Here is a 15,543-nt window from a genome sequence, read left to right on the forward strand (position 1 = left end):
TTCTTTCACTCCTTCGTTCGAACGTGCTGTTTCTATGTTTTTTATTTTATTTTCTTCTTTACTTCCTCCTTTATCTTTTATGTTCGTTGTTCTGGGTGAAGTATACAGAAAATAAATGTAGTTGAAGCGAGAAATGGAAATAGGGGATAATGTATCGTGAGTGTGAGCGGAAAGAGGGGAATACAAGACAAAAGATACGCATAGAGAGAGAAAGAGGTAAAAGCGAGAGAAAATGTGATTGAGTGCGCGGGTGAACTATGGAAAAAAGGCGGGGGGAGGGGGGGGATAAAGCCATTGGGAGACGATATATATGTATGTATACAGAGTGGTTGTATGGAACAGAAGGGGTACATGACACGGATGAATGAAGATAGCGATGCGCTTCGACACTGTTTCACGAAGATTCTCCCAAATTACGATAAAGCAGTGATTACAACTTTTACGATGCTTGAGTTTACTTGATATCATGTCTATTTTCGCGGAATTTTTTAACAATCTTCGCTGATAGATCAAAGAACGTACATCATGTATACCAACAAAAGATATCGTTTGAAAAGCATTCAGTGAATTATTATATTCGACTCAAAAGTTCCCTCCCTAATAGCACTGGAGCGAACGGTTACCTTTTTTCCTTCCCTGTTCAAATTTCGCCTTCGAGCACATATATATGTAAAGTGCACATATATCATTTAAATAGCGATTAAGGATTTGATTCAGGTTCGACCTGTTGATTCTGCGGAAAACGCTTGTCGTTATGCGAGGCATGCACGTTTAGTAATTTACCTGATGTTATCAAATCGGAATATACATACTATAGCCAACGTGTAAGCACACGATGTTATACGTTCAAAGTGGATTCAACCACAAGATACGCTCAGGGTGCGCTCTGTTGAATGAACAAAAATGTATACTCTAATTAAACGTTAAACGATCCTAATTGATTCACTTTATCTGACCTAGGATCATCTAATCGATTAAATTGATCGTTATAATACGAAAAGAAATATTTTATAATATTAAATATATTGTCGTTATAATATTTTTATCAGTTTTTAATAATCTCATTCTTTATTTATGGGTTTATGCTTTCAATTTTATAATAAATTTTCCAATGATTTCTTTTATGAACAGGAATTTAAAACATTTATGACAACTCTTTTAATAGTAATTAATTAAATCGCTACAAGGAAACATTTTATTGCAAATGTTGTTATTATGATATTTTTGTAAATTTTAACGATTTTATCCAAATTTTCTTATAGTATCACAGTTTCAATTCTACAATTAAACTTCTCAATGACTTCTTTCATAAATATGAATATATAAAGTATTTATGGGTACTGTTTTTGGCGTGAAAGTTTACACGAAATCGTAAAATCGATAAGTTGCACATTACGGCTCGTTCGATCGTTTCCATATTATCGTCCACGACAAGCACGAGTATTTTTGAGTAAATAAAACCTTTATATTTGCATAACTGTTAACCGGTATAAAATGAAACTCGTAAAATGCCAAATTCGTGGAAAGAAATTTCACATAGTTGTACGTAACTTTATGGTACGATGCATTGCACTTTATATACGGTGTATTTTCGAATAAATATAACATAAAACAGTTTGTAAACGGCGTGGAGCAACTGAGCCTGAGATACAGAATATTCCTTCATTGTTTTCCAATTTATGATCTCATCCTGCCATATTTATACCAATATTAAAGTACGAAGAAGAGATATAAAAATTAAGAAGGTACACTCAGAATGATTCTTCTGAAATTCAAGGTTACAAGAAAACTGGAGATTATTTAAAGATCAAAATCAAAATTCTTCTATTGATTTAGAACACATGCTTGAATTTTATACATCCGGTGTTTAAATAAAATCGTGACAATTCAATTTACTGAAAGTATAAATGGAGTTACTGCAACAATTTTTTCAGTACCGTAATGTTACAGTATGTAAATATCTGACATATAAAAATTTACTTTTAACACTGATATAAATTGTAAACATGCGAAATGTGGGTCAATAAGATATTCTGAATATTAAGATATAACATTTTAGTAATTTTTTTGTTTTTCATTAATGTTTAATTTTTAAAGATAGTTCAGGGGACAATAAAATCCACGATTTATTAATATTTTTAAACGAAACCAAATTAATGGATAAATTAATTTCATTTGCATTTTTTATTTGTTGATTTTTGCATTGACTAAATAGCGATCACAATCAAATTAGATGAGTTAGTACAATTGTTGATTCTTCGTACATAGTATATTTTAGTAATTATCGTACGAATATCGCAAATCTCATGATTACATAAAAAAATATGGTCATTTCAAATAAATATAAAATAATCCCAACCAAAAAATATAAAAGAAATCTCACGATTCATATTAAAAAAAAAATATACTTCAACATTCGAAATAATTAGCTACATATATATTACACAAGACGGAAGTATCATGCTGCTTATACCTAATTCGCTAATATATCGAAACTTGGAGAATATCGATCTCGTCATTCGGCAAAATGCCATTATCTAGTTATGCGATTTTTTAATTACTTGAAGCGGCGTTTATTTAATTTATTCGAATAAGTTGAAATTCGCGTTTATGTAATCAGACTTATGTTCCTCTTCATCACAAGAAGAACAACGAACATCTTTTTAATCTTCTAGATTATCGAATAGTTTCATGTGTAGAGCCTTTTGCTACGTCGGTTCGAGACGGAAATATAAAAGCACATTTAAGAATTAGATGATAGTTTGTACGTAGGAGTGAAAATGCACGATAGAGAACGCGAAGAATCCGTTCAATTTCTCGTTGCTCACTTTGAATGTCGATGCGAATACTCACGGCAGTGAACCGGTTACTTATCGTTTGTGAAACATTGCCACGAAGAAAATTCATATTTCTGTGTGGATCATACGTGTTGCCGTGTTACTACGGGACTAAAGCATAGACGATGAAAGTTTATTAGAATAAATTCGTGCATACAAGATTCATTGCTGGACGACATCTATATGGTGAGTCCTACTTATTGATGGTATATATGTTGTCCTTTTAGAATTAGTCGTTGTTTTATAAATTATAAATTTTGTACTCGTCGATTAAAGAGTAAATCAGTGGTAAATTTGTATTCGTTGGTTAAAGAATTAATCTCAGTGTTTATCATTTGCACTCGTTCTTAAATGAAATGTTTGTTCCAATAGAAAACTGCATGTTTCGATGTTCTATATGTTTGTAAATATAAATGAAATTTGAGAGTATACTCTGTATCATCCAATAATTGCGAATGATATTCTAAAGCCACATAATCTATTAAATTTCGCAACCCGTAATATGTTTCGTATACATGTGCTGCAGTGTGTAATTTATTTAGTCAAAACCAAAGGTTTGCAGATATATTCGTATAAATATATTTCGCTGAATAATTACAGTTTCATCGAAAACAAAATTTATTCCGCGTCGTTAATAGACCATGATTTGATATATATTTTTCACTTTCGTCGTTGGAACTTTTAATTTTTTTATTATAAATGACTCATACATGTAGTATTAGGTTGCGGATGTGTATGCTTTTATTACGTTGACCGCCACGATACCCGTATTCGGGTGTCAGCAAAGTTTCTGGTCCGGCCACGTAACCCATATTCAGGTGTCGCTTATTTGACTACTTGCGAAGGATCGTCGTAGGTATTTGAAAAGATATTCCATAATAATAAATTGTTAATTAACAATTAATTGAAATAATAGTTGAATTGTTATAAAATAAAAATACGAAAATGGTTTGTTAAAAAAATTATTTAGAATGTAAAACTTTAAAGCATTCTATACATAGGTGAGGTTGGTCGGGACAATTTGGACAATAAGTTGTTGTTTTCTTCAAATTCTTTTGTGCCTTTCTTCGGTCCATTCGACGTCTTTTATTTGCATAACGTAGTTCGCACGCGTGTCTAATGCTTCTTCCGGAATCGTTTTTCCGAACGGCGATATTATGCCGACCCCGTCGAAGACAAGGATTTTTTGTATTTTCAGACAACCTTAATAATGTTGCAATTAATAAATGTCTAAATATTTTAATATTTATATTTTTCCTTGTTGCAATTTTGTAAACCGTCAAAGCGTTTACAACAGAAATTCCCAGAAGGAATCGAATGCCAAGTTTTCTGTAGCATTTTATTCCTTTTCTAATTGTGGTGGCATAAGAAACCATTTGGTCGGAATAATCTATACCACGCTTTCCTTCGTTATATTCAACAACAGCTAGTGGTTTTAACGTTGCGAACAAACGAAACGAAAGATCATTCTTGAGACCACCGCTTGAGCGACTCGCATTACTAAAATACCGATGGGAGCACCTAGCAGAGAACGCTTGGTACTGCTGTACGCGTGGCCTGACGGACATTTCTTTGATAACACGAGTGGCAGTCAACGTGTGAAGAAATTTGAAGATGCAAAATATACCAAATAGAATACTTTACATAGAATATGTAAAAATATGTACATAAAATATCCAAAGTATATTATTCGTTGTAATATTTAGTGGATGAAATAAATCTACGCTTAGGTTTTATTTTTTTAGTTATATTCATAAAAGTATGGATTTGTATTATTGATTTTAAGTAACAATTGAAGTTAGATTCGAGTTAGATTACTTAATTTTAGTTTTTATTATATATACACACACATATCTTACGTGATAAATATCAAAAATCATTTTATCTCCTAAAATACAGAAAATAAATCAGAATGACGTAAGAACTATTGTGTGTCACTGTTATATGGTTCAAAAATATTGACTTCGAGTTAGTGACTTTTACTTAAATATTTAAAAAAATATTATACATCTCAAAAGTTTAGTTCAACTATAAAAACACACATAAATGAGAAATATAACATTTGAAATTAATTAAAAATAGTAACGAAAGGTACTTAAATATTTTTTTAGGTAACTTTTGATACTAAGAAATATATTTATTGTATATGTAGATATAAATATATACGTCTTTTTCACTTCTGATATTGCAACAAAGTTTGACTAAAAGAGGAATAACTTAGCAAGAGAAGAAAATGATCATTCGATCGGTGATCATTTCAAAGTTGTTTTTAAATTGGTATCAAGGTTCAGTCGTTTTATATCTGTAGAGTTTAGAACTGTTAAAAACGCGTTAATAACTTTAAGAATGAACATTTCCACAGCACTTGGTGAAAGATTTAGAATTCCAGGTATTAACAGGAGAGTAGAAATTTGAAAACCTTAAATGATTTGAATATATTTCTTTATTTTATATTTTTTGTATAATTGTATCATTAATTTAATATTTGTACAACATATTACCTGAAATAATTCGTTATCTACTGACTTTATCAAAAAATGTTTGAAGTGAAATTATTTATTATGCAAGTATCTTTATTTGTATGTATCCTATTTTGATTTTGTGATATCTTATATTTTTTTGAGATACCAAGGTGATCTGGAGATTTTTTAACAGTCACCCTATATTTTTTATACTCCATTGTAGGTTATGAATTCAACGACCTATAATAAGATGACCTTTAGTTGACCTTGTAACACGAAATGAAATTTTGTGAAAAGTAACTTACTTTCCATGTTTCCGTTTAAAATAGGTGTATAGTGAATTATGTCTCATAGGTATACTGCAAGCCGTTCGTGTTTCGTACCGACGCGACAGTACGTTGCGTCGCGCCGTTTGGGAAAATGTCGACACATGTATGAACGGCCACAACTTTGAACATCTACTTTAAATGCAAACATTGATAGTAAGTTACTTTTCACAAATTTTCGTTTCGTTTTTTGGCTCAAGATCAACTAAAGGTCATTTTATTATAGATAGTTGAATTCATAATCGTAACCTTTTTAATGGCTATAGTGGAGTATAAAAAAGGTTAGGGCGACTGTTAGAAAATCCAAGGTTACCTTGATATCTCAGAAAATACGAGGCACCGAAAAATCAAAATATATTTCACCAGGCTCACTTCACTTCAAATAATTTTTGTTTAAGTTAGTAGATAACGAGTTATTTCAGGTGACAGTTCTTAGTGACTCATTCTATATAGGTATCACGCTTCAATCAAATCAGGTAATAATCATTTTACTTATTAAAACAATGACACGCGTTGAATGTTAAAGATTAGATAAATGCAATTGTCTATATTTCTGAATATTACTTTGCGTCTCCATTATTTGTATTATTATACATATATCGTTTTGTTTAGTCACTAAATAATCTATTTATAGTATTAATACTTTTTTCATTAGAATGAGGAATTACAAACAATTATAATCTTTTCTCTCATGAGCAATGAAAAATTCACTTGAATATAATTGGATATAATGTGATGTATAACGAGTAAAATTTTCATTAAGCATTTCATTAATTAAAATGCGTTCTATTTAATTTCTCAAAGAGAAACTTTGTGAGCAATTTATTCATAAGAAATTTTGGTATAATTTTCTTTACAATGCATTAATATGAATATAACTTTTTTAACTTTTTACAAAAGATAAAAAAAATTACAGAAGTTATAATTTTCTATTAACTTAACATTATATAAACAGTGTTTTACCTACATTTTGATTTGGTTCGAGAGAATCGATAATTTATTTATAGTAAAATAGCAATTGACGTTTTAATAACAAATCATTTAAATACTTTCATGATGCATTGGAAGAGCTATTAAAATTTATGGTAATTATTCCGAGTTTACCCTCAACACCAATTTCGATGATTTTTTAATATGTTATAAAATTCAACATTTGGAACAACTTTGTCCTGTCACGAAAACGTCAAACTCTTAGTTTACTTGCAAGATGCGAAAATATGCGAGATATTTGCAAAAAACTGTCAGCAGTATCGGCATCATACGGTAAATTTTGCTTATAATCGTGCGTCCGTGACAGTGGATGCCGATGGATTGCTGGCCATCTCGCGGTGGCCGGATAAGATGGCACCTAACCCAAAGCTATATAAACTATAAACAAAAGATAAGAATTAGGTTAGGTTAGGCGTTATTTTATCCGGTTATCGTAAAGCGAATTTCGTGCGGATAGATTTTCGCGAATATCTTGAAAACTAAGAGAGTCCAACATTTTCATGAAAGGAAGAAGTTATCCCAAATGTTGACTTTTACAACATGTTAAAAAATTACCGAATTCAACGTACAGAATATACTTATGAATAATTATTAAATTTATACGTTTAATTTCTAAAGTTCTCAAATTCAGGTGAAAAGATATCTTAATTGACATAAACAAAATCAAATGGAACTCTTAATTAACGCAAAAAATTACTTAAAGCTAATTATGTATGTATATGCAATACATACTACTAATGTTATTTTATTATCTTTACGACGGAAGAGATAATTAGATATTTTACTTCTGTTTATTGGTTCAATCCTCTTGAACATCTTTTCTACTACATTATCATTGCTATAATGCATGATATGAAAGCATTAAATCTTCAATGATGAAGCTCAAGTTGCTTTCCAGAATAATCGAGTAGAAAGCAATGATGTAGGGTATAAATTATAAATGAAAGTGAAGTCAATGAACTCATATAATCCTAACCCGTGAATACATTTATCGATCCTTTAACGCTGTGTATACTCTACAATTATACTATCATGAAGACTACCGAGTTAAATGGAAGAATATCACGAATACCCTGAATTTACACTTCAAATTCCTGTGTAGAGTTTTCGATTCAGTTTCCATAACTATACATTTTTTAAAAATACTTTATATTTGAAATTAAATTATCTGATTATATTGACTTCAAGAAATGATTAATTTTTATGAAATATAATATTTTTTAAGTAAATAAAAAATATCTGAAGGATATTATTTTCTTATGATTAACTTCGTTACTTTTTACTAATGACAAATATTCTTTAATTATAACTAACATTCCCCTTTTATAATCATATTCATTTTAAGCAATATTTGTTTGTAGTTTAATAAAGATTTACTGATGTAGATGAATTACAGTTTTAAAAATATGATATTTTGCAATTGATATAGATCTTCTGAATGAATAATTGATTGAAGTTTATAAATTAATTTTACAGTTTATCAAAAAACTGGGATAGAAGCAGCATTTTTAAAGACTGAAAATCTTTTCAACAGATTAGTGAAGGTTTATCGGTGGATTAAAAAGAACATCTGCTACAAAAATAACACAGGAAACCATTCGTATCTGGATGAGAATCAATATCAGATTTGAATGTTTATTTTGATAACTATTATACATATGTTCTAAAAAAAAGCTACATTTTCTGTCATTTTTAAAAAGATAGCTAACTATCACCTGTTAAAACAATACATAATTCTTTGTTTCTTTAAATTGAATTTTAGAATATTTGTATCTACAATTTTAGTTTACTTTTAAAAAGAAATTGATGAAGCAGAAAATATCTTTAGCTGACTTTCATTTCGCTTTGTAAATAAGTAATATTTATGACAATAGTACATTAAATCTGACTCACATTAAACTTACGACTGAAGCAAAATAGAAATATTTTCCTATTAAAAAAAATAACAATAAGAATTATGCAATTCCTATATATCTTGTGTTTCTATATTTTTACTAAAAATATTTTCAGTGCATATTATGATCTTATTTTATATTTTTCTTTAAGCAACATCTTAACTCTACATTCATATTTATTTTATTACACAAAATTACAAAATGACGAAGTGGTACAACATTATCTGATTCCATATCTAGCGGAACTTTGTTCGCTTGCACACAGCAACAAATGCGATTGGGTTAAAAAAAGTAAAAAATTTTGTGCGAACATATACAAAAATTCATTATCTTCAATGTGGTGTATAATTTTTCCATAATTTTGAAAAATAAGAAAACGAATACTTATTAACGAACAAATTTTATTTCTCGTTGAAAACGATTGACTGTAATATTTATAAAAATTTATAAAAATTCAACGGACTAAAACATCAAAAAAATTATAAACTACAACCTAGATTGTATTATAAGATAGATAGGATGGCGTGTAAAAAATTCAAGTTGAAGAGTTTTGGAAATCTACTGGGAGCAAGGAAAAAATAGTTTCGAAAAAAACACGTTTAAGGTTTTAAATTAATCTTTCTCTAAAATAAAAAAATGCATTCGTATTAAGTCTTATAATCGCCCTTTCTTAGGTTTTCAAAATATCATGTTACCAAAGTATTATACAAATATCAAATTGTAAAAAATGCAAGGAAAAAAAGATTTCGATATTTTAAAGGCGCATGGTTTTGTACTCCCTTAATACAATTTTAAAATATGGATTAATTAATATTGTTATTGCAAATAGAGAAACGTAATTGCGAGAATTTATATAAAGTTATTTCATAACGCTACTTTATCATTACAGTAGATTATTCTATCTACCTTAAACCTTTTTCTGCCTAAATATTATTCAATTATGAACAAATATTATTATTTAGTTGTTTTCATGTTATTTTACTATTTTACAATTCCCACATTACTTTATCTCGATAAGAAAAATGTAGTATAAAGCCAAATCTAATACAAAATTATTTTATAACGGTAGAAGCTATTCTACAAATTTATTTAAATCTCTCCTTATCTAAATTTTATTTAATTATATACCAACAAATTTCAGTATTTAGTTATCTTCATATTATTTTACTGTTTTATTTTATCATTCCACAGACAAGAGTTCTATATATCACAAGTTCATAGAGAATTACTTTATAATATATACTAAGGATTTATTGGACGTAGATCTTTCTAAATCTTTTCTTATCTAAGTTTTATGTAATTGTCAGCGAATTGAAGTACCAGATTACCTTATATCAGGTTTCAGTTGTTAGTTGCATAATCTCAAGAAAATTGGAATATGACATTTAATATTGTACAACTCTTGGTCTTTAATTTAATATTTTTCTGAATAATGTGATTTAAGCCCACACTTATCACGCGGTGGACTTTACGAAAAGGGGTTCTTTTTTTACGTTTGAGAATCGATTAAAAAGGGTCTAGCAAACTAGGTTTGTTTACTTCAACGCCTATCAATCTCTTTAATGCACACTATCACATTGTTGTAACACGCCATGATCAAAGGAACTGATAGGTGATGTGTATTCAAGCGAGTAGTAGCCGCATTTCTTGAGAGCACAGCTTCATCTTAAGCTTGACGGCATTAAAATTGCCAGATGAAATCCTATTAAAACGAATATTGTACGCAAGCAGAGTACATAATACTCGTACTTTTCATGATCAGAAGCTTATTACATGGTTTAAGTATAACCCGATTATTATTTTAATAAAGTGTACGTAAACCATAGGATAACATAAGACTTGAGTTACCTATCTAGAAATAAACATTTTTTAAATGTAATTTTATTTATTTTTGTTACGCGAAATAAAGGAATTTCTTCACATTTTAGAAGTATTCAATATAATCGTTCTTTTTTAATTTTTTAGATGATAGAGCATATTAGAGATTACTGCAGAATATATTTTTATAGGAACTATTAAAATAAAACCATTATTTAGTTTATTTATGTTTACAATAAATTAATAACATTATTTATAGTTAAAAAATATAGCTCTACAAAATTATGAATGGAATTTTCAATATGTCATAAAAATTATGCTTTTTTTTAAAAAATATATAATATTAGATATAACTATATATGTACTTCGCTTTAATATTTTGTAATAAGTTGGTATAATATCCTAGCAGAGTACGTAATCTGCTGGATATTGCTCTATATTGGTGGTATACAGTAGACAATTAGATAAATTATAATTAATAATGTGTAACCTAATTCCACATCCCACTAAATGTTCTGCACGTAATCGGTTTATAATTCAGTTATTAACATCAAATGTTTGTAAGTAAATATTATGTACGTGGAGTATAATGAAATTTAAATTGTTCCTGCTGATATTGAAAGTAAGAAAAGAACAACTAAAAGAGCATTTGGTAATGATAAGAACAATCTTTCTAATATCAGAGCTAATTTGTTACTAATATTAAAATCTGTTTCGATAGAGATTTTTAAAGAAAAATATTTATTCCAAATATTTATTACTCCTTTTAATGTTGAAATAATATCAATGGAAACTTTCAGATTTCTATTGTTAGTGGGGCACTTCGTATGTAAAAAATTAATTATTTATTAAAAAAAAAATCTGTTCTAAAATTATTTGTTACATCTATAAAGAAATTTTTACAAATATACAAATTTTGAATTCGAGAAGTTTAATATCTCTATAATAGGTATTAGTCATGACAAATTATAATCATTGTTTATCAGTACTTTATAACATTAAATTAATCTATGATATCGATATCACGTGATAAGTACACTTAGAGATTTAAGATCCAGCAACTTGGTTAACAGAGAGTTCAGAAAAATAAAATTATTTATATTATGTTATTTATTAAAAATGTATCATTTTAAATATAGAAATACATACTATAATACAATTATTACAATACTAATATCTTTATTATAATATTATAATGTATTATTATAATTTGTACCTATTTATAATTTTTATTATACGATTTGTTATTCTCATATTACTAATCGAAACATAAAATAAAGATTTAATGTACATATATTTAATATTGATAACAAAAATATGTTTCATGTATAAACATATTTTGAAGCTGTTATACATATTAGCATAAGAATTAAAAATAGATTACATATTAAATTAAAAAACTAATTATAAAATTTATTATGATATAAATTTTATGTTATGATTACTTTCAATTATCAAAAAAGCAATATTAATATTTATTAACTTTTACTAAAAATAAAATTCAAAATAATCCTTATAATTTTGAAAAATTACCATCATTTTTATCTTTTTTAAAATAATTTATTATAACAAATAATCATATATTTTTAAAAAGTGGTATGTTTGTGAGTCTACTATATTATTCTATACAATCTGTTTATCTAATAAATTTGACGAATTCGATGTAAACTTAAACCGATAGAATTTCATACAAGTCTGTTCATATTCCAGTATGTATAAAGTTTCTGATCGTGTCACATCTCGTAACTCTTGCTTCTTTGTACTTTTTAAGTCAACCTTATTTAAATGGCCAACGACATAAAGAACTCCATATAGATATTTGAGTGCCACATGAGCTACATATGTAAATAGATACATATACCGATTCTTCAATTTCACATCACATTTACTATAAAACGATGAAATGTTCCAGCGCCTTGATGTTTCTTCCGCTTCATTACCTTTCACTGTTCATTGATTGCATATCAAATTTGTGAACAGTATATTAATTCTATTCTTTCGAATTTATGCAGAAAAGATTTGAACTATATTGCTTTTCAATAACTAATTTTTTTATATATAAATCACATGTTGCAAAATATGTAAGATAACGCAATATTTAAAATATATATTCAAAATAAACGATATAAATGTAGATCAATATTTTATAATTCTATAATATTCTTTTAGTATTTATTATTATTTATTATTTACCTCATTTATCCTTTCTAGCATTGAGAAGCTTTAGTTTTAAATTCTTATATCTACTTTTAACATTATTTTAGTACAGAGATCATAAATCGGTAAATGAATTAATAATAATGTAAAATATATTAATTTAGATAGATCCATGCGTTTTGTTAATTTAATTAATAAAAATTTTAGTTAAAAGTAACATTAGTGGACTCACCATTTTTAAAATTGGCGCCATGCACATATAGCCGCACGTGGTCCATCAATGGGTGATCTAACCTCAAATACACACTTCACACATTGACACATCGTACACACGGTGACATACAATCGATATTTACAGTCGATATTTGCTTCGGCTTATAATGACTTTCTCCTCTAAATATCCACCACGCCACTGTATACTACATCGCTGCTTGTCACGTTATCGCAGTCGATCCATTTGTTTTCATTTTACATTTTTTCTTTCGTAAAATCACTTTCTCGTTTGTAACTATTTTGGACGACATTTTTTGGTTGCGACAGTTTTTCCACGAAGTTCACTGATAGCTTGTAGATAATCGATGTTGTCGGTTCAGACTACCTCACACATCAGAAAAGGTCTTAAAGAGCTTTACTCGTTTGAAGGTCATTTGCCGCTTAAAGGAGATATAACAGTTGTCGGACAATTACAACTTGCAGTTCGATACCGGAGAAACCAATCGATGTTCTCGCGAGTTCGTTCGTTTTGTTTCGCCGACGTGATCAGAATCAACGTGTTCCGAATCGATAACGTTGCTCCGAGTGGCCACGATATTTCTTAGAAAGAGGTTAGGTCTTGTTGGGAATGCAATTTTATACGTAATATAAGCATGATCCGGGAACAAAAACCGCGACTCGTATATACATATGCGTGGAATCACGGCATAGAATAGAAGTTTGTGCAATGTGAAATGAGCAGAAGTATCGAGTTCGTGATATCGATCAACAGATTCACACGTACACTAAGCTTAATATCATTCGTATCTCATTCCACGAATACACTACTTTGGTAATTAACTCACACAGAACTCGCGGTATAAGTCGCTCAGGGCTACTAATACCAAGACTTAACGTAAGAGAGCTCGCTTGCTGTTTTTATCACAATGGAACCCGTTCACCACTTGAAAGATACTCACCGACAAATAACGGTTTGATCGGACCTTTTTGAACACACGGCCATCGATCGACTGTTTCTTTCCCGAGGAGTCCAATATTCGTCACTGTCTGTTAGTCACGACTCGCAATTGCTTCCAAACAAACGCAACGTGTATAATGATACGCCTTCATATGTATTGTGCCAGTGTTTCTCACGCTCATTGGATAGTGGCGACCAAAAGCTTAGTAACATACTACGATGAGTAAGAAAAATGGAATGCTTCCCTGATTGTCACCAACTTATCTGTTTGTTCCGTGCACTTGTCTTCTTTTTAATATTTTTCTGTTTGCGCTTGCTATTGACTCACTTTGTCGCGTGCGATAGAAAGAATATTTCGTTACGAAATCGTAGGATTTATATACACGTTATTTAGAGAGATAAACAGAGATGGAGCTATAGCGTAAATGGTTCGGATCAGGTTAAACTTATATCAATGTAAAGTAGGATTTCTTTGCTTTAAGAATGCAATCCTTTTTTTCAAGGCAATGGAAATACATTTATAATTTATGTAACAAGGTTTCAATTAGACTATCGCCTTGTGAATTTTTACATTTTAACTAGGTAATTAAACATCGTTCTATATCTACATATATATGTACATACTTATGTACAATATGTATGTAGTAAAATAATATAATAGCTTTTAATTTTATATTTATTATGAAAATGAGCATCGTAACAAGAACTCTTGTTACAAAAGAAAAGAGACTAAAATATATTAGTAAGATATCATTTGTTTATATATGTTTACTTTAGATGTATTAATATTACTTAAGGAGAAAGATTTTTTTAGATAATAATGAAATTAATATCAACCTTTTCGCTTTAAGTCTAATAATAATGAAAATTTAATTTTTGTTCTATTTAAAAAAAACTTCATATCTAAATTGAATTAAATTTGCAATATTATAATTTAAAAAGTAGTTCAAAGAAACTATTTCGCCAATTTAGATTTAGTTATTATTACTAGAATTAAATGCACAGCCTGTTTCATCTTGATTCCATCAAACGGTGTCAGCATATTCTATGATTAGAAATAAGAAAAAGATGTTATATAAACATAGGGTTGTAAATGTTTTATTACGAAGTTATAACAAGAGTATCAAAATCATAAATGACTGGTTGTTTGTTTGATTCTGCACAAAAATGTTGTCAGTGTTGTATTTACAAGAACGGATGACATTTTGAGCAAGAACTTCAGTAAACATCAATCGATCGAAAAACAATCCAGTCATTTTGTCATTTATAATGTATAATTTCTGTATTTTTGTTATAATTTTCTAATAAAGCATTTAAGACCCTAATTATAATTTTTTAATAATATTCATTATTAACAATTAATCGTTTTAGATAAGTAACTTTTAATGTTTTCTTTAATTGTACGTAAATGTTAAATGTTATTGTCAATTTCTGTTTCGAAAATATCTCGATTGAACTTTGCAGCAATAATGTAATGTGAACAATGGAAATGCATCAGTGGTCAAACACTCGTGCACTCGTGTGTAATAATACGTATTTCTGCACAAACGACTGCTTCTGTGATACCTGTCGTATGCATAGAAATGATGAAAATATGAGCAGAAGTATGGAAATTCTATGTTGCGAAGAACATTTATGATTAACACATCGGTAAATCGTAATTATGATATATACGCGTAAATATACGTACATTCCTCTCCATTTTATTAGTTTACAAATTTTATTCATCTAAAAATATGAAAATTACTGAAATGCAATAATTCCAAATGTGTGATCGAATTAGGTTATGTCATGAGAAAATGTGTTAATTCCAAGGCATTATAAAAATGTATTGCAGAAGACAAAAGTAAACGCTATTTATATATACATAGTTATGTATACATATCT

The 15,543-nt window shown here is 28.7% G+C and overlaps 2 protein-coding genes across 7 annotated transcripts in view; one reads left to right on the forward strand and one right to left on the reverse strand.

Annotated features, from left to right (window-relative positions):
* Positions 1–13,779, reverse strand: part of LOC126866320 (uncharacterized) — a 28,596-nt gene extending 14,817 nt beyond the window's left edge. The window contains exon 1 of one of the 3 annotated variants that reach the window (XM_050619796.1): positions 13,658–13,779. Coding sequence is in view for 1 of the 3 variants with exons in the window: in XM_050619768.1 (XP_050475725.1) it covers positions 12,718–12,763 (46 nt within the window). In the remaining 2 variants the exon portion in view is untranslated. Of the gene's footprint in view, positions 1–12,717 lie in introns of all 3 variants that reach the window. The other 2 variants (XM_050619768.1, XM_050619805.1) reach the window with 2 other exon arrangements.
* Positions 1–15,543, forward strand: part of LOC126866628 (RYamide receptor-like) — a 369,792-nt gene that overhangs the window by 1,132 nt on the left and 353,117 nt on the right. For 2 of the 4 annotated variants that reach the window (XM_050620455.1, XM_050620465.1), the window contains exon 2: positions 2,859–3,023. The exons of 1 other annotated variant lie outside the window; for it this stretch is intronic. The gene's annotated coding sequence lies outside the window, so the exon portion shown is untranslated. Of the gene's footprint in view, positions 1–99; positions 3,024–15,543 lie in introns of those variants that run through there. One more of the 4 variants, XM_050620482.1, reaches the window with a different exon arrangement.

This window comes from Bombus huntii, chromosome 1, assembly GCF_024542735.1.
Source record: "Bombus huntii isolate Logan2020A chromosome 1, iyBomHunt1.1, whole genome shotgun sequence".
Lineage (NCBI taxonomy): Eukaryota > Metazoa > Arthropoda > Insecta > Hymenoptera > Apidae > Bombus > Bombus huntii.